Genomic DNA, 26,815 nt, shown 5'->3' on the forward strand with positions numbered 1-26,815 from the left:
ATATAGGCCATTGCCGCCGATGGAGTCTCAAAGAAGTGCGCACGGCCGCCGTGTTGTATCCATAGTTTTGCAGGAAACAGTAGAGCGTATGGAACCTTCCTCAGTCTGAGTTGTCTTATAATCGGTTCGTATGATCGCCTTTGCGTTTGGAATCCTGCTGCAAAGTCGGGGTATATGTGGATATTGTCTCCATCGTGCAGCAGAGGGCATATTTCCCCGGCCAGCCATAGCGCTGCATCTCTGTCTCTGTAATTGAGCAGCTTGGTGATGACAGTGCGAGGGGAGGCTCCTGGCTTGCGCACTGGTGCCAGAGTGGTGCAGTGTGCTCTTTCTACCAAAAATGTGGGGAAAAGGAGTTCTCGCCAAACAAGATCTCAGCAGCGATTCGATGTGAGGTTCCATAGGGCCCTTACAGAAGGACTCTGCAAGCCCAACTATTTGTATGTTGTTGCGGCGCGTTCTGGATGCCAAATTGTCGCATTTGCAGCAAAGGTTGGTCACCTGTCCTTTCGAGCGGGTTATGTTGTGGGTGTTTTGGCTTATTGAGTCTTCGTTAGTCCCAATTCTGTTTTCTGCCTCCATGATTCTAGCACTCTCCTTATCAACACAGCCTTTGAGTGAGCCGATTGTTGAGACGATATCATCTAGTTTAACATTTACCGCCAGGAATCCGTTTTGTACTGTAATGAGGAGGTGATCGAATTTGGTGTCATCTGAGGAAGCCGAGGAGGCGACGACCGCAGGACCCGGGACACCAGTCAGGGTCTGGGAGCTTTGTACGAATCCATTGGACCAGTCTTCTTCTTCTTCACACTGGCTCCTCTTGGCATTTCACGGGTATCACTAGCATGCAGTGATGGTTGTCTAGCTGGTCAGAACAGCCTGGCCGGCACTCCGGGTAGGTTGCCCAGCCCCAGAATTGATCTCGTACTTAAAGGAGATGCGTAGCTGAACAAGGGATCTGTTCACGAGTGCTGTTTATGTCCTTGTCTGTGAATGCAGATTCCATGGTATCTGTTGTGTTCAGATTGGTATGCACACCCACAATGATCGACACCGTACTATGTATGTTATAGACTGCTTCCTATGTTTGTGGAACTGTGCAGTTATTAAAAAGACCTATGCTGTTTATTCAATTGGTTGGGACTTTACTTCTTGTGAAGTCCAGTTACTTCGAAGGATGGACTGTGACCTCCAATGTATCTTAATGTTCAAATCTTTAGATAAAGAGAGAATGGCGATTCCCTCTGGAAGGACCCGCCTATGGCTAGCTGGTTAGCCGGTCAGTGATCAAGCCGCGATATAGATAGATATGGCCCTTGTCAGGGTGGCTAGTAGGTTAGCTTTCAGCAACCCACCAGGCAATGGTACATGGATTACACTGACTGTGTGTTCAGGAGCTAGGTGGTCTGCATGTGTCTCGTGTCCTTCTGCTGTGTCAGGGGGATGCCGTGTCCCGTTGCTGCGTGATGTGAGGCCCTGGTTGCAGTGCTCCACTGCCGTGTGATGTGAGGTCCTGGAGCCCACTCTGTGTGCCCGTTCGCCGCGGGTCGGGTCCCCCCTGGGACACCGCGGCTAGAAGCGGGTGGTTTGTACACCCCTCACTTGGGTTTCAACCACTGGCAGATTATGCATGGAGGAGATCGGGCAATAAGGGGTAAGGCCATCAACAGCACGGTTCAGTGCGGGCAGGCATCCAAGCCTTTCTTCCAGTGCCTCTGCTGCTCCGCAGGGCCGTTGGTGACCCCACCCGATCGACGATCTGCGTTATGTGAAGCCCTCACCCTCCGGGACGGGCCGGCAGGCAGAGTTGGGAGACTCAGGTTGCTATGGGCTTGGGTGGCCCTTGGTGTGAGGGGTGTGCACTTTTCTTACTGAGGAACTGTAGATATATGGCTTGTCCTCTGGCGCTCCCCCGCTGCTCGTGCAGTCGTCCCTGTGGCTTAGTGGTCCCCTCTTTATTTTTTAGGAACTGCTGTTCGAGGGGTGCCCCGGTGGTGTCTGGATCATGTCTTAAGTGTATCTGAACAAAATACTATGGGCTATGGACGCAGTAGCTTGCAGGCAGAAAAATAGGCTCCTCCCCCTCCAGGGCCTTTGTGTTCTTCTGGAGCCGCGGTCTCTGTCAAAGAGTTGCTGGTTCCATATGTCAGCTCACCGCACAGCCCCAGTGCTTCATTCCGCGTAGTTTCAGTTTCTTAGACGCATGGGTCCGATTTTCATTGTTCTTTCTCCCTGGGGTTCCAGGGGATGTGAGAAGGCAGCACAGCCAGTTTAGGTAGTTCGGAAGGCTCCGACATTAGATTTATTTTCAAAAGGATTGCCACCATAGAGGAGCTCAGCAATCAGGCGGCTATCTTCGATGTGTGCAAAAGCGCCCCCCACCACAGTGCTATTTTTGATGGAATGCTCTCTTGCTGGCTCACACCCCTTTGCTAACTTAAAGAGTCAAAAGAGTTGTCTCTGTTTCATTTTTATGACTGAGATCACTGTTGGTTGAAAAGTAGTATCGGCCTGAGTAGGAGTTTAGAAACCACTACTCACAGTAGTCATTGTTTTGTACCAATGCATTACTTTTAAATGCCCACAGTTCAATTTGCTAGGTAATAAGTCAACCTAAGTCAGTAGCTTCACAGAGCTACGTGTAAGAAATTATAACTTTCTGAATTTTAGAGTGGAGAGGAAATATAGACGTGTAATGGCGGGTTTTTCAAATTTTACTTTTCTGACAAACTACCACAGAAGGAGAAGGCAGTCAGTGCCAGAACATAAATACCAGATAAACAAAAACACAATTTTTCAAGAGAAGGTAAAACATATACCGAAGTGAATACAGGACAAACATGTGCCCTCTACAGATGCCTGAAGGAAGTATGGTGCCCTATATAAAACCATACATATCTTAACTATCGACATAGGGCGTCATTGAGGGTGTGGCGTGGCAGTAAAATGTGGCCGTAACAGTATTGCTGCCACTTTTACTGCACTTCCAGATTAAGAGTTGCAGTACACAAACTCACAAAAGCCACCTGGTTGTGTGTGCCAAAAACGTCTTGCACACAAAACTATTAGTGCATGTGCTGTTACCACATGCGGGAATTAATCCACATAGAACCATGCGATGGACAATCGGGTTAGTTAGGACTCCAAAATATGGAATAAACTCAAGTGCCTGCATCATTCAGACCCTTCAAGTTACCTTGTGCTCTAACAGTAATTCCCTTTGGCTGTATGACCATAAGACAACATTGCCAACCTCTTAATGAGGCCTATCATTTGATGTAGAATATTCCACTAGATGACACGTTCCTAGAACTTTAAAGCAATAGTAAAACATCTTGAAAAGATGCCATGATTTTGCGGCAAAAAATACAGAAACCCAAAATACCGAATTTCGATTACCCATTTCACTGCAGTATGGGGGAGGCTACTGTGGCTCTCCCCACACATATATACGTGATGGAATGGGGTGAAAGAACAATAAATGGGTATTTGGGGATGCAGTATTTTATTTTCGAAAATATCACATAGATCCGAAAAGATGATGTGAAGGATTTGTACCTGTAAGGTGTATCCTGGATCACACTGAAATGACACTACATCATTCACCATATGTCTATCTCCAATGGTGATGCCATTGCTGGGTACCACTGGCTCTGGGCAGGATGTAAGCCCAACAGCTGAAAGGGAAGCAATAACAACAATATGAATACAGACGTGGAAGACAGATATTTTCAACACTGTTAAAATATGTAAATCACATCTGAAATATAGAGGCATCATCACTCATGGTGAAACAATGGTAAACAATTAAACGATGGATGATAGCATAGCTTTGAAGAGAACATTACGTCGATTTATATATCACACAGATCGATTGTTTTTTTGCCACTTTGCCAGTTTAAAGTATGATTTAATGTCAAGATCGTTTGCGGCATTATTAAAGGTAAACCGTTTCAGTAAAAATGCTGCAGACCCAGCAGCTATTATTGGTGGAAAATGACGTCTTGGCTAAAAGGAAAACAGAATGCTTATTCAAAAGGTTAGCAGTGATCCACCTTCTGTTAGAATACGTGACCTTTTAGGACTTTGGCCCGAGGGGGCACACGCTCAAGTCCGCACTTTCTGTAAGTGGGTGGGGGGCATGCACTCAACATTAGGGGATTTCATGACTCATGCACTGGCTTGCTGTAGCCAGTTATTACTGTGCTGTATTGCTGAATAGTGCGGGCAGGCAGCACGAGGGGAGACTGGAGAAGGTGTTATGTGCTTGTCTGATCATCTTGCTGCTGACAGTGTCGCAAGCTTATGTGTCAGCATAGTTACAGTTATTAAGGCATCGAGTCCATCGTCGTGGGACACACGGCAAGTGAACTAGTGCCAAAGAACATTCCTTGAAAGCTAGCTAATGGAAATGGCAAATTAATGCCTATGTGCTGCACTCTTCATTAAAGCTGCAAATGTGAAAGGGCAGCAGTTTCAAACACATCGCTACAAATAATCAGAACTCAAATCGATACCAACATTTTATCGCAGAATATGGACCTAATTACAAGTTTGCCGGTTCGGTGGTAACAGCACCGGCAAGCTACTGGAGCCGTTACTACCGTACCGGCAAACTACGAGTTCTGTTTGCAGGTGCCTTTTCGCCGCGCCAGGTCTGACCTGGTGGGCATACCAGCACACGCAAGCAGACCATGTCGGATGCACTGACACCATTCACGAATGGTGCCGGTGCATCCGACCTCCCCCTTCCCTATGGGCTCAATGGGAATGGGGAGTAATTATTACCGGCCCCCGGCAATGGGGATGTATCGGATCCACTGGGGCTGGAATGCCCCATTGCCGGGTGCCAGTAAAAATCAACTCCAGCAGCAGCCGTGCTGGAATTTTTGGCACGGCTAACGCCGTAGTTGTGATAAGGCCCAATGTATTGATTGCTTGGGCTCAAGTCAAGGGTACACGGGGTGGGCAGAGTGCCCCCACTTTTTCCAGGAGTCCTCCCACATTTTTCAGAGTTCACCTTCATATGCTAATTTCTGGTGATGCCACATTTAACTGGTATATTTTCTTTTAGGACTGGAACCCGCTGTGCCACGTACACAAACAGCAAAACTGTATTCTCGTTTAACTTGTGAATTTCTCCTGCTTAATATTAACGAATGTGAACATTAAACAAGCAAAGAGCACATCACATGAACATGAGACCCTTCTAGTGTGTCTAACATATCTTCAAAGTTTAAAGCCACCGGTATGCAGCTGCCAGATTTACAAGCCACACATAGTTTTGTCCGGCACAAGAGATAAAGTCAGCCTGATGGCCTCCTGGTACTCTGCTTACAGCAAAGTCTAGGGTACAAACCTAATTTCAGATAGCTCAGCAGACTCTGCCTCACTTCTGTTGAGGGATAATGAAATGGAACAGCCAAGAGAGAAAGAGATACATAGATATTGAAGGAAGAGAGGACTACAGGCACAAGAGGGAAAAGGGAATGGAGGGAAGGTGGGTGAGATGGAGATGTTAAAAAAGAATGGTGTGATACAAAAAAAGGGAAGGATTGAAACGAGATTGAGGGACCAAGGAGAGAGGATAATGGAGAAAAAGAGAAACTGTTCGCAAAGTGAAGAGACAGGTGACAAGCATCAATCTTTCAGAGAGTGCCTTCATGTGTGGGACATACAACTCTGGAATGAGTGAAGGAATAATATGTATGCTACTGCTAAAGTGATGAAAGATCTTAAGCAGTACTTTTTGTGAGCCCCTCCTCCTCCTCTTTGTTGCTGTCAGAACCACTGACGTCTTTATCTGGGAGCAGCGTTCCCTAGGCACCAAATTCAGACAGCCCTGCTCAACTGCTTAATGCAAAGAAGTCAGTGCTCATTTTATCAAAATAAAAAGGAACACGTCAAGATATTGAATGACGCCTTGCAATGGATGCTGGCTCTGCAGACCGGCTGTTGTTGACAACTACGGTCCAATCTGATAATATGCTCCTGTAATGTTTTTGAATTCATTATTGTACATACAGTTTGTGTGTTCACTATAGCAAAACGTGTGTAGCATGTTCAGCTTTGTGAGCCAACATTCAAATGCGTATTGATAGGGTTGAGGGCCATGGCATCTCGGAAGTAAGTTCAATTTTTTAAGCACTTCTTGCAGAGATGTGTGTTTATATGCCCGATCATAGTGCAGCATTCCTGCTAGGCGAAGACAGTCTTTCCTCACTCAGAGATAATATTGAGTGTGGATATGGAGTTTGGTCATAGTAACACCTATTGTGCTACAGGAAAAATAGAAAGTGTTAGTTCTAAACCTAATACCTCATCAGTCAGCAAGCTGAGTGGAAGTGGTCCTAGACATTTGAGGCACGAAATCTACAGGCCGCTCGACCGGTAATTTATTTTCAGGTCTGATATCTAACACAAAATATTAGCTTTTTTGTAAAAATGTTCAAATGTTCCACTCGGCATCATTAATAACATTCTGCAATTCTGTGTTGCGTGAAGTTTGCTGTCACGGATGGCCTCAAATACACACCAACTCTCAAGGATGGTCCAAGAGGTTTTATTCAATCTTGTAGAATGGCTTCACTAAGGGAAATTCTCTCTCTCTCTCTCTCTCTCTCTCTCGTCTCCAGTGGGCTTTGCTATTCATAGCCCAGATTTCACCAATCCCCAAAAAGCTCATCAGAGATTGGTAACTTATACTATCTAATAGCTGACTGCTAAACACGTTATCTAGCTGACTCCCTCTGCATTCTTCTATGTAAATCCTATAAAGGGATATCAAAAGAACAATAATGGTTTTGGAAGTGGAATAGGGGTCATCCAATGCTCAGGTTCCACTTGGCCTTCCCTCTAATGCCCTTGTACCCCATGTCCTGATGCTCTCTCACATTCCTTTCCATCGACTGTCCTCCCTTCTCTTCCTTCCACCATCTCTCCCTTCTCTACCTCCCTCCCTCGTCTGTCTCTCTGATGTTTATCTCCCTCTCACTCTACTCTTTTACTTATTACTACTCGCTACTTCTACTCCCTTCTCTCACTTCTCTCCCCTCCTGCTACTCTTCACCACTATCTCCACCCGCACTCTACTCTCCACGCACACATTCTCCCAAAGTCCCCATCCTTTCCTTTTCCTAGTCAACCTTCCTACCCAGTCTCACTCATACCCCTACACTCTCCCTTAGCCTTACTACCTCACCTTGCATGCACTCATACAGCCATGTACCACTTTTTCCCACTAACCAATACCAACCTTGCACACACTCTCTGGAATCCTCCTTCAGGCTAAACTCCACCATCCTTCCTCTGATTGGTCTCTTGCTCTACCTTCTCCCCCCTTGATCTCACCCAAACCACCTACACCGCCATGACATTTCTGACCTTTTTATCCTTTCAACTTAGATTTGTCCTAATCATTAGATAGTTAATTGGGCCAATGGTTGTCTTCCTTTTCCCGAGGGGATGGTTTGCAGGCACCAAAAAGCATCAAAGTCCTAGATCCCATCCCCTTTCTGAACATGGGTTGGCTGGCTCTCCAGAATGGCAGACTACTAAAATGATAGTCAACTTTAAAGTTCATGTTCAGGTCTACTGGATTTCACTACTCTGCCACCGCCATTCTTCTCATGAGTGTGCTGCTAGATTGGGTCTCTGCCACAAAGAATGGTGGTGTTGGTAGTCATAAGCGAGGAAGAGAGAGCACTGGCCACTATGATGCACAGCAGTATGGGGCCAGGAGAAGAGATACATCGCACATTTAACCAGAGACAAAGAGAAAGGACTGAGACTGGGGTCATCTGAACTCCCTCACCCTGCCTCTGGGATGAAGCTGCTTGCTTTAGTGTACATGAAAGTGTTCATATACAACACACAGGTGTATATGAACCCTTTCATTTATCCCAAACAAGGATTCTTGTGGCACTCCTCCAGTCTAACGCCACCAAAAGGGTACTGTACATTTGCGCTATTTTAGCACGCATATTAAACTGGAGGAGTGTCACAAGCTTACCCCTCCAAAAAGCCAGATTACCCATGTGGCGGTTGCTAGGTTGGTTTCCAAACTATCCTAGCAACCGCGACATCTATTTTGAAAGTGGCGAAAGAGTGTGCCACCTTCAGAATAGTTCTTCGGTACTGAAAAGGTTGTTAAGCCTTTTAACATCCTTTTTGGTACTTAACACCTGGATGAGAATAGGGGTCTGAGTCTCGAAGCCAATTTGCATTTCCTTCTTTATTTGAGATCAAACATCATAGACGGATCACTATGGATAATGGCCGTAAAATACAAATCCGTGCGTATTAATGTTTTCCAATTGTTTATACTGCCTTAATGTAAGTCTTCTTTACTTTCGGTAACGTAACGTCAATATGTTCTTTCCAGGAGCTGAACATGCACCGTGCAATTATATGTTCACAAGCAATGGCCAGAGTGTTTGTGGCATGCAGCATTTTGTCATGACAGAAAGCTTGGTTCATGGGCTAGAAGAAAAACATTATTACATAATACAGGGAGATGACGTACAATTAATGTAATGCATCGTTGACACACTTCACATGGCGACAACACTTTTGGGGTAGGAATAACGTCAACATAAGTTAATGATATTGATATCTATTCCATTGGTGAAGTGTTTACGTTTTTATTTGGCAAATCAGAATTTGATTTCCAAACATGCATTTAGAGAACCAATGATTTAATACACTCTATAAATAATCAACCTCTGTTTTGAACTATGTGTGTCATACCATCAAGAATAGAGTCAACATTTTGTTAAGCCACCATTTTTTTAAATCAAAGATTGTGGAATTTCAGCTATTAACTATGTATAGGAATGTATAATTCAATGATGTATCCCGAAGTGAAAAAGGTGCTTCCCTGAGATATGATATGATATGATATGGCATTTGTAACGCGCCTATACACAAGTGTTTCAAGGCGCGACGAGGCGGGGGGGACAAGGGGAGACAGACAACGATCCTACTAGGCCTGTTGTCATTCAGATCGCGCAAGTGCAAGGGAAGAGGGGAAAGGGAAAAGTGCAAGGGGGAAAGGGAGAAAGGGAAAGTGCAGTACAGGGGTAAAACAGGATAAATATAAGAGCCAGCTGGTGACAAGTGCGTGGAAAGCGCAGACAAGTGCTGGGAAGGGGGGCTGTAGGGATACAGACACAGTCCCGCAGTGGAAGGGATGCCCGGGAGGCAGTGCAGGGGAGAGTGGCTGGGCCAAGGACCGAGAACGGTGAGTGGCCCAGTTGCAGATTCGGTGTAGTTTCAGTAAATTTTAGCAGGGGAGAGGGGGAGAGAAGGCGGAGGCAAAGAGGAAGGTTTTGAGGTGCTTCTGAAACGGAGATGGTTCTCCTCAAGTTTCAGGGAGGCACGAAGGCTGTTCCAGAGCGAGGCCCCTGCAGCGGAGAGAGATCTGCCCCCAACTCGTTGTTTGGAAAAGCAGCTGACCCTGACGGAGTTGGAGGCGGATGAGCGAAGAGCTTGAGAAGGAAGATATTTAGGAAGAGAGAGTTGAAGATATTTTGGCCCAAGGCCCAGACGTCCTTGTGGACAATGCAGAGGGTTTTTAACTTGATCCTCGCAGTCACTGGGAGCCAGTGCAGTGATTTCAGTCCTGGAGAGATACGGTCCCTGGGCTTGAGGCCAAGGACAAGGTTTGCAGTCCTGTTCTGGATGAGTTGCAAAGGGCGGAGAGTAGAGGCGGGCAGATTTAGATAGAGGTTGTTACAGTAGTCCAGCTTCGAGAGAACCAGGGCTCTAGAGACAGTGAGCTTCTGGGGGAAGGAGAGGAAAGGAAGGATACCTCCGAGGAGGTGTAACTGGTAGTGTGACTTCTTAGAGATGTCAGAGATGTGAGGAGAGAAGGAGAGTCGAAGATGACCCCAAGGTTGTTTGCCTTGCAGGAAGAGGGCCAAGAGGAGCCGGCCAGAGAGCTGCAGGGAAGGAGGGAGTGGGTGTGCCGATGAGTAGAATCTCAGTCTTACTGGCATTAAGGCAGAGGTCGTTGGCAGCACAACATTCCTGGATAGCAGAAAGACAGTCAGAGATGAGGGAAGGAGAAGAATAGGCCGAGGGTAGCCTGAGGATGAGCTGGGTATCATCCACATAGCACTAAAAGTTGGGGCAGAGAGCGACGATGCGGTGGGCGAGAAGTGCCAGATACTGGTTGAACAGCCAGGGAGAGAGGTTAGATCCCTGCGGGACACCACAGGTAGAGAAAAAGATGTCAGAGAGGAAAGACCCCAGTTGGACCTGGGAGGGTCGATTGGAGAGGAAAGAGGTCAACCACGCCAGAACCTGACCAGTGATACCCACGTTATCACGGAGACGGTTGAGCAGGATGGTATGGTTGACAGTATCAAAGGCAGAAGAGAGATCAAGCAAAATGAGAACACATGGAATGTTAGAGTCAAGGTTCGAGAGCAGGTCCCCACGGATGTTCAGTAGAGCAGTTTCCGTGCTTCTGGCAGCTCTGAAGCCAGACTGATGGTCATGAAGACTACCAACAGATTCAGCATGGAGATTAAGCTGGGAGATGGCCAGTTTCTCCAGGAGCTTGCCCAAGAAGGGAGCGATGGAGATTGGGCGATAGCTAGCTGGGCATGAAGGGTCGGAAGAGGGTTTCTTAAGAAGGGGGTGCACACGGGAGTGCTTGAGAGGGGATGGGAAGACTCCAGAGCCAAAGGAGTGATTGCAGAAGTCAGCAAGGGCAGGAGCCAAGGAGTCAATGCGGTCCTTGATAGTTTTGGAGGAACAGGGGTGGACCTGTTTTGACGAGACTTTCATAGATCGGACTTGTCTCGAAACCTCATCAGGGAGTGATGGAGATTGGGCGATAGTTAGCTGGGCAGGAAGGGTCGGAAGAGGGTTTCTTAATAAGGGGGTGCACAAGGGACACCTTTTCTGTTACCAGACCTAATCTTTCAGCAGCTGATGCCACTAATCTTTCAAAGCATTATAACGTTTCCAAGTCCCTGTCTCTTGCCTTCAGTCTCTTTCTGGTTCAGTTCCTAATGCTTCCATCATACATATTTATTGAACTGCATCAGAATGCATACTCACTACATCCCATCTCAATATTAAAGAACATCCTTGGGGTCAGGTCCAAGAAGGGAAATGGTGATGTGACAAACCTGAAGGTGTCTCACTAACTAATCATCGGGAATCTGTCATCCAGGTGGCCAGGACACCACCATCGCAATTGGATTCAGTTCCTGGGGGTGGACCAGTGAGGGAGGAGCACCTGGATGAGGGGTCTTTGGGGAGTGCAAGTGGAACGCTGACAGGAGAGATGTGGTACCCCCTACCCTGTAACACCTTTTCCCCATCGTACCCTGTAGGATATCTAGAAACTCTACTCCCCCCTTTTCCAACACAAACACTTTCCTCCAATGTGACAAACAAAAGACTAACACCAGAGCCACCTACCTGCCATGTCCCAACACAAGAGTCAGGCAAAGTCAGGCAATTGACAACAACTACACACACCTGACAGCCCTTTCTCTTCCCCACAGGGATATAAGGCGAAGTACGAAAGCATACTTCGAGCAAGGCAGACAGGACAACGAGACAGCTATCCAAGCACAGCAGTCCAAGAGGAGGAGAAAGTTGTCGAGAACCAAAGGGGCGACAAGGACAGAAGCAACTTCTGCCCATTTCGATCCAAATCCACAAAGACTCAGCAAAAGGAATCACAAGACAGGGAAATATAGAGGTGTTTTGTTGCGTGGCAGATGTCAATGGTGCATGGGGACCTCCAGTGCTGACAGCCAGTCATAGAGACATTCTGGCTACCGTGTTACAATCTTGATTCCAGAGACAAGAAATGCCAAAGAGTTCAGCACAGCTGGTGATTCAGGGAGAGCTGATAGTTAGCCGGACTGTGTTGAGCTGAAGGTTGCAATCAGCAACATATTGTGAATGCAACGACTAGTGAACAAAGTACTTGTGTGTTTTTTTAACTTTAAAGAAATCCTAGATAAGGTCCAGATGCAGAGTGGTCCATGGGCGTTCATTCAAAAGACTCTCACCGGGACCTGTTTGTTGAAACTACCAAAAACAGAAGGCCGTATGAGAGCCACAAGAGAAACGTCAAAGTGGTCACACAGGGGTCTTGCAAAATCCTCTGTACAGTCGAAAGTCTTTGACCAACAAATCATTGGAAAACTAAAGGGAGTGAATCCTGCATAGTGAGAATATAGAAATAACTGTAAACTCCCTTGCACCACTTTTAAAGTGTGCCTAATTGAGTATTTCTGTCATACAATTATTTACAAATTCATCCACATATTCAGATAATTTTAGCATAAACCAATACTCACTGCCATGTGCTCTTTTGAGGCATGGACAGGGTAGTGAAGCTATTCTAGAGCCATGTTCAATAACATTTTTTGCATTACCATTTTGTCGGTCTTGTTGCCAGATCAAATCTCCCTCACCCTGCCTCTGGGAGGAGCACCCTCTATTCCTCCAAATCTCTTTTTCATCCTATGGTGCTTCTCCCTGTAATTCTATCATATGTGCCATTGGTGTTGCATTGAAACCCTATGACAGTACAGTATGTTCTTTGGCTGCTTTCATCAACGCTATTAATGACACTTTTTCCTTCTCGCCAGGGAATAGCACATGTGATCCCTCTTGTAAATATACTGCTTCTTTTGCTATCCTGTCTGCTCTTTTGTTACCCTCTGATATTACATCTTGCCCTCCAGTGTGGGCTTTGCACTTTATTATTGCCAATTCTACTTGGCCTCGTAGCATTTCCAACAATTTACTTAATAGTGTTGCATGATGCACTGGTGTGCCGTCACTTCTCCTGAACCCTCTTCTTTTATCTTGCTGATCCTGAGTGTACTGTAGATGTTATATATGCAGAATCAGAGAATATAGTTACTGTGTGTCTTTCTGACATGTTGAGCACTTCAATTAATGGCATTAACTCTGCTGCTTGTGCAGAGTAGTGTGCTGACAGCCGTGATTGGTAAAAAAAAACTCAATCTCCCCTTCTTCAGGTATACCAGTTGTGTGCCCTACTACTGCTGAACCAGTATGTCTCTTCCCTGGATTTGGGTCAATACTCAATACATATATGAACATCATTTACCCTCCTTCAATCACGTCTTCCTTTACCCTGGGATTCCCTTAATTTCTGTCTACGCATGCCGCAAAGTCATGTGTATAGTCTCTCCTTTGTCTATTAGTTCTGCTATTAATTCTGCTGGGTTAACTGTCCTGCATCTGACAATTTCGATTGCGAAATGTGTCAATATGATTTCATACCCTGATGCTCTCTGAGTTGTCAAAGTTGATTTGGACCTTTCTAATATTGCAAACAATGCATGTTCCATGTACAAAACTATTAGACATCACATTATTATTGTTGATGCTTTTTCAATTGTGAACACAGCAGCAGCAAGTGCCTGCTCACAACGAAAGTGTCCTTCATTACTGCAACCAGTGTCCCACTGTAATATGCCAGTGGTTTGTGTCCCTGACCCTTCTTCCGGGTCAACTACCTTGCCATCTGATTGAGAGAACAAATTACATTTCTCTTTGTAATTGGGTGTAGTTAACACTGGTGCATATGCCAATTAATTCGCGAGTTGAGCAACATTCTCGTTCATTTCAGCTGGTCATTGCATCTTACTCTTGTTTTTCTGAGCTTCCTTAAGCGCTTGAAGTAAGTAGCATGCCACTGCGGGGATGCTGCAGAAAAGTGTCACTGGATTTGGAACAAGTGGAAATTCTGCTTCAATCACATGGTTAAGAGGGCAGAGGTAATGTATGAAATGCCACACCCCTTCCATTGATTTCTTAATTTAATATATGGCCATAATGCATAGGATTCCTATACGATACCTTGCTGCCGTAGGGCATGCAGTGTCCCATATATGCCCTCATTTGCTTCTCGGGAGATGGGTTATTGCTTCACTCATGGCAATAGTGCTCCCTCTTGTATTTTTATGCAAACTGCGTCCACCCCTTTCAGTATTCCGACATCATGAGGTCCTGCAGTCAATAGCTTCTTTGGCACTTTCTCCAAATCTTCCTGCATGTACTTTCTCTTTCTTTTCACTAATTGTGTCATCTGTAGTATTGCTCTTTCTATCATTTGAACTAGACATGGTATGTTTAATCCAAAAACCACCTCTCCTTCTTCCTCAGCTTTTGCAGCAAACAACTCTTTGTCTGTAGCTCCTGTCAATATTGATTGTCACTCCATGTTATAATCATCTCTGGCAACCAATATAATCATGCCTTTCCTCACTATCACTTCTTCCAGGTATAGTAGTGTGTGTATGTCTGGGGTGATAGCCTAGGGGCATTGTGCTTTAATGTTTTTTCACTGAATTTCATAGGTTTTTCTGTTAGTGCAACCTAACCAGAATGTCCCTTTAACAATGTTTGTCACATAATTTAATAGGTTTTTACCAGTGCACCCGGATTTGCTACAACTTCCTACTCACCCCCAATATATAAGCGTGTTCAGCCAATCTAGAAAGATTCAAGTAAAAATGTGCCATTCCCCAGCTCCTAGTAACATTCAAAACACTTCTAACCGCTTTCTACTACTTTAGACCCCATTTCCCGAACATCGTCAGTGGACCGTACGCGCATGCTGTGATGACGTGTTCATGAACTGGTCTGTGCTTTGTGGACATTTCAAAACTGTACTTCTAGCCGATTTTGGAAGTTTCATCCTGAAAGTTTACCCTTCCACAACTCCTAGACGCATTCTTACTCACTTTCCATATGCAATCGAGGAGAGAGCACCTGCTTGGAAGGGTATTGCCACACCTGCTGTTTAACTTAGAAAATAGCCTCAGACATCCCCATCCCTCTTCCCCTGGGCCACCAACACCACCACCAGCTGGAGGGCCTGGAAGAGGGAAAAGGCACAATGATGCAAAAGGAAAATTAAGCAGTCCAGGAAGATGAGATAGAGGAAATGCCTACCTCCAGCATCCAGAGAGAATCATGTCTGTGGCGGTTCTTTAAGACTGTATGAGGGGCACCAAAGGTTTGGGCTACCCATATTGCATACATTGAGTATGGAATCATACTCAGTCGTGGATAACATGGGCAGCACTCTTTTGGTACCACCTCCATTTGCTGCCACACCCGCTCATACCACCCGGCTACTCTGAGAAAAGCTCTTCCTTTCTCAGGAAGTAGTAGACTGACTTGTTCTACCTCATCTTCCTCAACTGCTATTGCCACCACACAGGCTACTGCTTTGGGGAAGAATATCCCACCAGCTACCTTGCGAGCCATAAGAGAGGCTGTTAATCCGCATCTTTCCAAGCCAACAATAATCTGTATATACTGTAATGCACTACTCTGCTGTGGGAAGCAGATTCAAAGTGCTTTCTATGCTGTAATCAAGGATCATGGGAAACACTGTCCCTAACCTAAGATTTAATGCACACCCACCATTGTCCCCTGTCCACGTGCCCCTCTATATCTGTTGTCGGTGCCCCTCTGCTCATTTCCTTCCCCCACCTTCCTTTCAGCAAAAAATAAAGGTCCTTTAGGAACCACCTTTCACAGTTAAAAAATAGAAGTAAAACAAATAATGTTATAGACTCCATTGACTTTACATTTTTCAGTAAAGTAGTTTGACTCAATAAGATTCTCCAGCATTTCCATTGACATTTTGTACTATGCTAATGGAAATAATGGGCAATTGCATACTAGAGAAAAAGCTACAAGCACAGAAACAATATTTTGTCCCAAATATCTTTCTCTAGCATACAATAAGGACCATAATCCATGGACCGTCATGACTATCCATGGTCTCCGGAATCCCCTTTCCAGGCCATGCATCATTAAAAGACCAGGATGGCATGTGCACACCATTGCACAGGACAGCCCTTATACCCTTTTTACTTTTATGTTTAACACTGCCTCATTTCCTGCTTTTGAACAGTCAAGCAACCATCCACCACTCACTTTAAAAAAAAACTCTACATATAGCCCAAGCAACATATTAAACTTCCACACACCAACTGCCACTTAATAGTGGTCTAATTGTACACAACGATGCTACAAATGCGAATATGCATTGTGCAGTGAGAGAAGTGCATGAATGGAAGGGGGAGTAGGGATGGGCAATTGCTGATGGGAGCTCAGGATGGAAGTGCTTAGGGAAGCCAAGGTGGGAGGCCACTGGCTAACTGCTGGGGCGGAGGAGTCCCAAGGATGATGTGCACAGCCGCCAAATAAAAGACATGCAAGGGCAGTGCTGAGGGTGGAGGGTACTGGTGTTGCCTAGATAAATGAGGATGGTCTGTGGAAACCAGTAAGATTGTACTCTTGGTCTTCCATAGTACCGGCAACATTTTTTTAGCTTACATTTTTTGTACCAATTGTGACAATTCAATGTGGATAGTAAATGGATCGTAGTAAATGGATTGTATGGGGCAGTGGGCACAAAGGAGAGTACTCTTTTCAGTACCTGTGCCTCAACTGGACTTGCGTATAATGAGATAGATTGTCCACTAAAAATTCAGATGGGTGAACCTGCCGTATCCTCTGATGCAGGTAATCATGGGGCAATTCCCCAGACACCTGGCTCTGCCCTACCCCCTCTGTTGTAAAAAAAAAAAAAGGGGTGGGGCAGTACCATTAGATGATATACTGGCCTGTTGGTACTGAAAATGTACCACTCTCAATCTGATATTTGCTATTCTCCCTCAGAAGACCGCCAGACGGGCCTGGTTTATTCTCTTCATCGTAACTATTGATGAAAATTATCCAGTTATCAGGTCCACACCATGCCCCAAAGTATCATGACATTGGCCACAACCACCACAATAGAATGAAAACATCTAACAAGTATGTACAATACACCTTTAAATAACAAGACTCACCCAGACCCAACCCAATACCAATAACGTCCGCAGACAGAAAAATTAACGGTAGACATGGCAGCACCTGCAAAGCTTTTGTTCATCAATAAAAAGAGCTCTATAGCAACTTATTTCCACTACCCTCCCTTTCCAGGCCATCTTTTGTCCACAAAATAACCCAATTATATTTAACTGACTTCTTTTCCTCTACGCGCAGTCTGTGATCCGCACATTCAATATGGCAATTTCTAAAATGAGAACGCACCTCACTTTTTCAAACACCCAATCAGAATGCGCCTCTCTGCAATGTTTGGTGACAATTGGTTGAGCAACGTTAAAGTTATAAGCTGCCCAGAAAGTACTATTCCTACAAATTGAACAACTTAACCAATCATATTTTTACCATTCATTATATAAACATGTTTCATAAGCAAATATCACCATTTCTTATTTTGACAGAAATGGCAAACCCGCTTGAATGTTGAGAAGAAACCTTTCCTAAAGAACACATGATAGAAGATTAATTCTCTAATGTAAAACAATACATCTTTCAATATAAACACATAATATAATTTATGGAGAGCTCATTGAAAAATAATGTCTTCTTTTCTTATAGTACATAGTTCACACTATCACAGTTTAATTATGCAGAATCACAACAATCAGAAACACAATGCCAAACCCCAGTTGAACATAATGAAATAATGATCTTGTCCTAAAAATTGGATGAATTTAGCAATTACTTTAAAGAACTTTAAAAAAATTAAGTTAAAAATCATGTTCGGTCTCGCATGACACATTTTAAATTAGTACAGAGACAACGCGCCTGTTTGCGGACATCCCAGCGGATGCACCAAGCGTCTCCCACCCGCTCATTTCTACGGACACCTGCTGCCGCCACGGACGCTCCACAGATGTCGTCATGTGAGAAAGCCTGTGTGGCATGCTGACATGCCCACGGACAGTGTCTGTGACTGCAGATGATTTGCAACTGCATTTTCAGCCAATGTATGATGTTTTAAGTTGACAGTTTACCCTTCCAGAGATTCTCAACCTATTCTTAGTTGATACGTCAACTTTTTTCAATTTGTCAAGGTCTATTTTCAACTTGGTAGTCTGCGCACAGTTGCGCGTCTGTGGACTGTTCCTTTGAAAGGACACTACCATTACTTTTAGTCATTCTCAATCTGGCAGACCAGGAGAGAGCATCTTTTGAGCTAATTCCAGGAGACTTCCAGGAGTTTAAAAATGACATCTGTCATGGCCATCCCACCATCCCAGGGGCCACCACCATCACCACGTGGAGGGTCTGGACAGGAGAACATGCAAGTGATGTGTAGGAGGATGACGAGGAACAGGAAGATGAGGTAGAGAACGTTCCTACCTCTAGCACCCAAAGAGAGTCATGGGTGTGGTGGTTCTGTAAGAACTTTGAGGGTGTACAAAAAGCTCCAGTTGCCAAGGTTGAATCCATTGATTGAGTGGTCATACTCAGTCATGGACAACGTGGGCAGTACCCTTTTGGGACCACCTCCATGTTACGCTACACTCGCTCCAACCACCTGGGTTCTCTAAGAAAGGCTATTCCTTTCTGAGGGAGAAGTAGGTTATCTTCCTCTACCCCATATTTCTCAATCGCTCCTGCCACCACGCAGGTTACTCCTGTGGGGCAGAGAATCCTACGGGCTGCCTCAAAGGTCATAGAGAATGCTGTTGACTCTTACCTTTTGAGGTTCACAATACTCTGTTTGTACTGTGACACAATGCTGTGCAGGAGGGAGCAGTGTCAGAGTGCTTTCAAGGCCACAATCAATGAGAATGAGAAACACTGCCACCTAACTTAGATTTAAGGCATGCCCAATATGTCCGCCTCTCCACCTGCCCCTCCATCTCTGTGGTTGGTGTTAATTTTTGGGGCATTTTATATTCCGAACAAACAAATGTTATACTGGAATTAATTACACACAATTATTTTTTATTTACTACAACAACTTAAAAAATACTTCATGACATATTTCACAAGTTCACAACAATTGTTTCAGTGCATTTTGGATATTCAAAAATCAGATTTCCGACATCAGTCAAATGCATTGCATCTCCTCAAAAAATATTTATGCCATCCAACTTGACCCAACTTCATATTTGCATTGTCAAAAGATACCATTCCTAAACCAAATCAAAAACACATACACCTTTATTGATGTGCTGTCTAGCTTCTTCCATTTCAGAACAAAACAAGTTTGAACATCTTCATATTTGACTTTGATGGATTTCAGAAAAACAATAATGTTTGCAGCTTTTCAACATGTCCTTGATGACAAACTGCAAAGATCCTGCAGTCACATAGCCCAAACACTTGCCTCCACAATGCACAAAATTAATATCTGGATGTTTCAAGTGAGCCATATTCTCACAGAATTGTAATAAAGTTGCCCACTTTAATCCACAAACTGCATACAACGAAACATCTACTTCTTCCAATCCAATGATAGTAGAGATGCCATGAGATTCAGTATAAACCTTCAATGAATGGATCCAAGAATCTCCCATCATTCACACACTCTGCTTCTTCATAGCCATAGCCATATCACTCTTCACTACACACATCAAAGAACACACTTGCTATCCTGTACTTCTGTACACTTCAACTCCTCCTCCACAACCACAAAACCCGATTGGCTAATCCCGATACAACCACAAAACCTGATTGGCTATTCCCCCAATGTCCTCTTTCCATGCAAGGCATCCTTAAAAAGACCTGGATGGCATGTGTGGATCTGTAACACCATAGCACCTGCACAGCTTTGTTCACCTATCAAAACAGCTCCCTATCAACTTTGGACACTCCCCCACACAGTCCAAGCACCCTTTCGGCCACAAAATAACCCCAAATGCAATTTCCAGACTTTTTTTTTCCACAGCACTCTTCACGGACAACGGCCATGGTCCTTAGATCCAAAATGGCGATGTTTAAAAAAATATGACGCAGCTCATGTTTTTTAACATCCAATCAGTGGGCATGTACAATGTTACAATGTGTGCTGTTAAAATCCAGGAGAGTTAGAATATGCCAACAGGTATCTAACTACATTAAAACAACCTTGATTGTAATACACTTCAAATATGCCATCACAGTTATTCTCACTGCAGAATTTCTTGTAAAGTCAAATTTAATATGAATATGCCAACGGGTTTCTAACTACTTAAACATTCCCTTAATTACAACCCACTTCAAACAAACATACTATCACACTTAGATTCACATAATGACACTAGGGCTTTTTAATCTTGTATGTTTTTTTTTTTTGTTCTGATGACCCAATGATTATTTCCTGTCAATACAACAACAGTGTAGTAGCACACACTAATGTTGTACCAAACATAGTACATAGAATGTACTATTTATGACAGTCAAAAAATAAATAAACATGTAAAATTGTAAGGAATTAAAGCTTTTAAACTATCCTGTGTGACAAATTATACTGTTTTTTTTCCCAAAAAAAAGAACCAGAGATTCCAGCCTTCTTACCGTATGGAACTAAGTAACCATACAAAGTATTATCCTATTTGTTATCTTCACAAAGAAACAAATACGTATTCCATAAGCACTATCTTCAATTGTATCAATTGTACTACAATCATAAATACCATATACACTTCAATTATATCATTCCACCATATAACAAATAGTGTATACTCCCCCTCTAGCACCTATAATTACTATACACATAGTACTATATCCAACACCAACACCATTTAACAAGTACGTACAATACACCTTCAAATAACAAAACCCACACAGAGCCCGCTGAAATCCTATTGATGTCCGCAGACAACAACATTGACTGCGGCACCTGCACACCCTTTTTCACCTATATAAACAGCTCCATGACACTTTATTGCACTCCCCCACCCTTTCCAGTCCCTCTTTTGGCCACCAAATAACCCCAAATGATTTTTCCAGACTTGTTTCTCACTGCACAGTCTGCGGTCAGCGATGATGTCTGCGGATTTGGTGGCACCTGCAAACATTTTTTTCACCTATCTAAACGGTTCCATATCAACTTTATTCCCCTTCCCCAGCCTTCCCAGGTCCTCTTTCGGCCACAAAATAACCCTAAATGTGTGTTCCAGACATTTTGCTCACTGTGGTGTCCACGGTCAGCCGCAGCTGCCCGCAGATCAAACATAGCGACTGTTTAAAAAATGATGACGCATTGCACGTGTTTCACCATCCAATCGTCATGCGTTTTTGGTGTCTGTCGACTTTCAGCCACCCCCTGATTGGCCCAGAGGCGTCCGCAGACTCTGAATCAGGAAATGAGTCCTTGGACCAGACCCAGATATCACTACTTTTTTTGTAACCTATTTTTTGGGCAATTTTTTTAAAAACTACAAGACTATGTTTTACACCAAATCTACAAAATCAAGCTTTCGGGACAAAGCCACTGCTCCTGGCGCATGTTTGGTGAAAAGCCATCCAGCGGTTTGGGCTGTAGGCGGCAGCAACATTTTTTTTTCCATAGTGTTTATGAGGATTTCTAAAATGTTGGGACCCCTCTGTAACTCCCGCCCCCCCTTGACAAAACCACACCAAACATGGCAGACCAATTTCGAGTGGGCCCTATACAACCTTTGCAAAGTTTTGTGAGGATTCGTGAAGGGGGGCAAAGTTATAACCCACCCAAAAAATGCTATTTCTATGAGTTGAGTAACTTAACCATAACTACAGGACCATTACAGAAGGCCATGTAATGAAAAATACTGTTCAAATATGTCAATTACTGCATGTGATAGTATTGCTGTATTTATGATCATGTAAAGAAAGTATTCAGCCACATTTAAAGGTGTGATGTTTGTCCATAAAATATATATGTATATATATTTTGTAGATCTAGCAAATTGTGAGCAACATGGAGACCCTGCATTATGATGCATTTTATTCATGTGGTAATGGCTGGCATAATTGCATGGGTATACAGTGTATTCACTGATTACACTTGTGATTGCAGTTGATTACATCCTTATTAAGCTCAATGGTGAGGGCTTTTACGTGCATTTTAATACAAAACAAAATTTTGAAAATACAAGCAAAACAAAATAACGATGACAGTGAGGATACAATTAACTAATTAAAACGATTACTATGAATTTTAGTGTTCATAAGGTCCTTGCTTTTCTGTTTCAGAACAAACTATCCCGCTCCGTGAACACATTGTACAGCAGACACATTACTGTTCTGTGTTAGATTACTAATAATTGAATAAAGTACAGTTTTAATGGAATTAGAGTTGCAGCTTTGAAATAAAAGCTACATATTAAAAGAAATGAAAAAAATAGGGAAATATACAATCTTATTTAGTTAAATATCTGCAGTGGTGTTGTCATAGGGACCTTAAATTCCCTTGATTCATCCAAATCTGTAAAATGTTTCTGAAGTGTAAGTATATACAATTTCACAAAACTGCTTCTTACTCCTGAGTGAACATTCCCAAACGACACTAGCATGAAACCATACATATCTGAGTGAGATCCTTGTCCGGTTCCAAGAATTCAGGTAATGTTAAAAAGTCTGCAGTGGTTCAAAACTTATTCACATACGATTTGCCTGAGACTGGAAAACATGAAAGATTGGCACCCTAATGTGAACTCCCAGGCCACCATCGATAATATGAAGAAGTCCTGCGCAGAGAGAGTGGGCGGGGCTTAGCCCCTCTTATGGATTTTCTATCACAAATAAACGCCAAGCTGGGAAAAGACAGAATGAGAGCCGGTCAATTCCAGCAGAAAGAGAGACAGCATACAGGGCGTGTTGGTTATCCAAAAGAGTTAAGCAGTTCAGTTGAGGAGGACCAAAATACCAGCAGGTGATAGAAGCAGCGGAATATGAAAGCTACAGTTTATTAAGGTAAGAAGATGGTTCAGTGAGTTCTAGTGTACTGCCGTGTGAGTGTATAGGCCATTGTAACACATTAAGTTAGTTTAAGATATTTTAAGGCGTGTGTTTCGTGAGTGGGTTAGTGAGAGTGTTGTTGCAGAAAGTGGGTGGAATGAATGTAGTAGTGTGGGAGGAGGAGGAAGAGCATGGGAGGAGGAGGAGTGTGGGGGCAGAGTGGGAGTAGATGAGGAGAGGTGTAGCAGGAGTAGAAGTAGTGGGAAGGGAGTAAGAGAAACAATGGTAGGATCAAAGGTTGGAGGCGAGGAGTAGGAGTGTGTAACATTGGAGGGAGAAAAGTAGGGGTGGAGAGTAGTCAAGAAGGAAGGAGTAAGTAGAGTAGAGAGGTTGAGATGAGTGTGGGCCTGAAATAGCCAACCTGTGCCCCACTGAATAAGCGCAAGCACCATTCAAGCCCCCTTTAGAATACTAATACCTGATTTGAGTAGGTGGGAAGTCCCTCAGGTAGGTAAGATAACCTACATCTAGGGAGACCCTACTTAGGGGAAGGAAGATGTAGCCAGTACGGGCTACCTGTCTATATCTACAAATCTGGGGATTAGGGATGCCTGGGTCATGAATACACCCCCACCACAGGCTGAGAGAGAGAGGGACAGCACTATGCCCCGCCCCCTAAAGTTATAATACACACCCTCGAACTATCATGGTGATTTAGTGTCTTTCATGTCCTCATTCACTGCAGACCGAGGGGGTCCTTCTTTAATTAATGAGGGTATGCTTCTGTATCCAATATTTAAGTCATCTACTCAGAAGCCAGTGTTTTTTCAACTGCACAGCTGTCACCCATGTCTGTGACAGAAGCTCAGCTCAGCATTGAAGGGTTTAATTGGATAACTGTTTCTCAATAACTCATGACTATTGTTGGAATCCTTTATTACTATACCACCAGCCACTATGTATGTTTGCCAGCTTTCCTGCCACCAGAGGCCTGACGGTTTTTGCATCTTCTGTTCCACAAGGGTGATGCCGTTTGATGTTTCTTTTTTTCTGCCCCACCAATGCCCTCTACATCTGCCTATTTGTATACCTTAAAGGCACTGGCAGTTGTTGCCTTCTGTGTGCCATGAGAACAATTCCTATGATTGCATAACGTATTTCAGACCAGGGGACCCAACACTGTACGCTTGCTGCAGTGCAAATGCGATTAGAAGATACTCAAATATATTAGGGCTCGGGCAAATGCATTGGCAAGTTTTTTTTTTCACCTGCGCTAATGCAATCCTGCTTGTGTACATTTGATTTGATGCAAATATATGGAAACACGATCGTGGTTCTTTGCTTTGCTTTCACTCTCATGAGGTACCTTGAGAAAGATTTGGATTTAAAGGCCATGGACTTGCACCAGTATGTTGAATTGGCTTTTATATGTGGAGCTCTATGGGCCCCACCATTTCAGCATCTGCATCTATTTTAATAGAACATTAAAACAGTTCTGGATTGTTTGTGGGATCTTCACAAGCCCAATTTGCTGTATTTTTTGCTTGATATCAGTTTCAGGAAGTGAAATTCAGAAATTGAACTTTTTGAGTAAACATTTAGGGAGTGCTAAAGGTGTGGGTGGGTACAGAAGAGGCCCGGGTCCTTGTGTTCCTTGTCATAGCTTCTAGGATTCCTTGGCACTAACGAAAGGAATTGACTATTAGAAACTGGATGTTAGGTCTCAGAGAATGCAACCTCCATTAGCCGCCCTCCTTCTCGTAACCCATTATTGCAATGAATGTTAGCCTGAACATTCTGGTGGGGCTGCCACGTCAGCTTGTGTTTGTGTCAGAAGCAGTCTCGCGAGATCTCGGCACCCGCAAGATCTCGTGAGAAAGAGGTGCGCATGTGCAGAGTGGTGCGCAGCACGTGCAAAAAGCAAAGAGAGAGTGATCAGAGCCCAAGGAACGAAGCAGGGCTACCCGGTGCTACTTCTTATACAGAAACTCAGTCAATCCCATGAGACCAGACTACAAAAGACTGTAACTTACTCTGGTGGCAGCAGTGAATGGACTGCTGTGTAAGATCCAGGGTTCCTCACCCCAAATGCCTCTACTGCCACTTTCATAAGCATGTATCCCAAATAAAACCGTTCATCCAGAAACAGTCCCCAGTTATATGTACAAATGTTGACCTCATTCTACCATAGACACATGTTCAATAGATTTGGAGCAGGACCATATGATGAATTTGATGGTTTTTGTGCGAAGCCCCACTTAATATTGTCTGACAGTATAGGACTGCGTTCTCCATTAAACTCCTCGTGTCAACTTTCAGAAAACACATTTGACAGTGTGGTAGGCATTCAAACTTATTCTAAGATAAAAAGGTATCCTGGATATATTCCATGTTGTGCCTCACAACACAGTGCAACATTTCCATACCGTCTAATCAACAAGTACAAAATGAATATGTTTGCATTGGGGAGAGCAGGCCCATTTTGTGTAATATGGCATGCTTAAAGGTTTAGTTACAGGTGTTTCATGAGAAACAGTTGCTGTTTTGGTTATTTGACAAAATCACATCCCTGGCTCAGTGCAAAGGCCGAGAGGGGGAACTGAATCCCAGGTAAGCCAGTCTATCATTGCAATAGAGTCAGAGCTTTAAGCTACCTAGAGTTGATACAGAGTGCGGTCCCCCTTTGAATCCATGCCATTGCCAAAATCTTTGTAAGGTCACTTCAGAAATACTGAAGACTCAGAATACAAGGGTGCACCTTTGTCATCACGTCACTAACGTCTCCCCAGGTACTACCTTAATTTTAGGGAATGATATTTGATATATAGCAAGACCAAGTGAAAACAAGACATGTTTTGTATGGGGCGTGCACTGTCAATACTTTGATATATAAGACAGTATCAAATTCAACCCAGATTGCTGAATAATCTTGTTCCAAGTGTAAATGAAATTCTAACAATGGCTAAAAGGTCCCCTTGTAGGTTGATTTGTTTAATTTCGCATGTAAGTGTCTTATTTGTTGCCCATTTAGAAGCAATTTCACATGTAAGAGTCTCAATTGTTGCCCATTTAGAAGCCAACACGTGTTTCAACCCACTTGGGTCCTTTTCAAGGCTGGGCCTATGTAGCGCAAGAAATACAATCAATGACTGAATAACAAAGATTGAGGTGCCCCATACATTCACAAAACAGAAAATCCCGTATTCGAAGGGCAACATAATACAAAAGGAGGCTGAGGGAGGGAAGTAACAGACACAGGGGGGGGTGCTTGATAGACCATAGTTGGTTAAAGTCAATGATGATCCCACGTATTCAGTGTGCATATTAAAAGTTTTGAAAACATAATAAAAATGAAGGTAATATGGCAATGGTCAACACCAGGTAAACAGTCAATTGCAATGTTTAACCCGCATAGTGCGTTTCCATGTTCAAGTTGCAATTCAATGCATATGTCATGAAGAAAAAATAGATAAATAAATGAATACATAAAACAGTAAACAGGCCTATGGCCCATTTAAATCAGTATTCATAGTAGATTAGATGAATAGTGCATTGCAGGTTGTAATGAGAAAAAGAAAAACATTTTTGTAATGAGAAAAAGCAGGGAAGGAAGAAAAACGAAAAAAGAAAAAGAAAATGAAAACAAAATCAGTACATTGTATTGCCATTTAGCTTTTTTAAAGACTGAATGAATCATGTGATCCAGTGCGGTATCACCTGAATGTGCTCAAGCCCCATCAGGTGCCTGTCACCAAAACCCAGTGGTTGCCATCCCCAAAGCAGTATCTGTGAGTACATGCTGTATGAATTCAACCTCTAAGCGTGTGCTCCCTGACTCATGCAATGTGGTTCCTTCTTATCCCCAAATTCCATCCATACCAGCTAATGTGTTTGTGTACCAACCAAAGTCATGTAATGTCTTGCAAGTACTTTCCGTATTCCAGCTAGGCAATACCGCCTGATTCATGTATTTATTTTATTTTTTACATTTGTAAAGCGCAACTGCAGCCCACGGGCATTGAGGCACTGTAAGCGGTGCATAGGAAGCCTTGATTAAGGG

General features: G+C 43.7%; 1 protein-coding gene across 2 annotated transcripts in view; it reads right to left on the bottom strand.

Annotated features, from left to right (window-relative positions):
* CSMD1 (CUB and Sushi multiple domains 1) overlaps positions 1-26,815 on the bottom strand; it is a 5,442,057-nt gene that overhangs the window by 1,053,087 nt on the left and 4,362,155 nt on the right. For both annotated transcript variants that reach the window (XM_069606098.1, XM_069606099.1), the window contains exon 38: positions 3,562-3,680. In XM_069606098.1, coding sequence (XP_069462199.1) covers positions 3,562-3,680 — 119 coding nt within the window. The remainder of the gene's footprint in view (positions 1-3,561; positions 3,681-26,815) is intronic.

The sequence above is a fragment of the Ambystoma mexicanum genome, chromosome 4p (assembly GCF_040938575.1).
Source record: "Ambystoma mexicanum isolate Mex_15411 chromosome 4p, UKY_AmexF1_1, whole genome shotgun sequence".
Lineage (NCBI taxonomy): Eukaryota > Metazoa > Chordata > Amphibia > Caudata > Ambystomatidae > Ambystoma > Ambystoma mexicanum.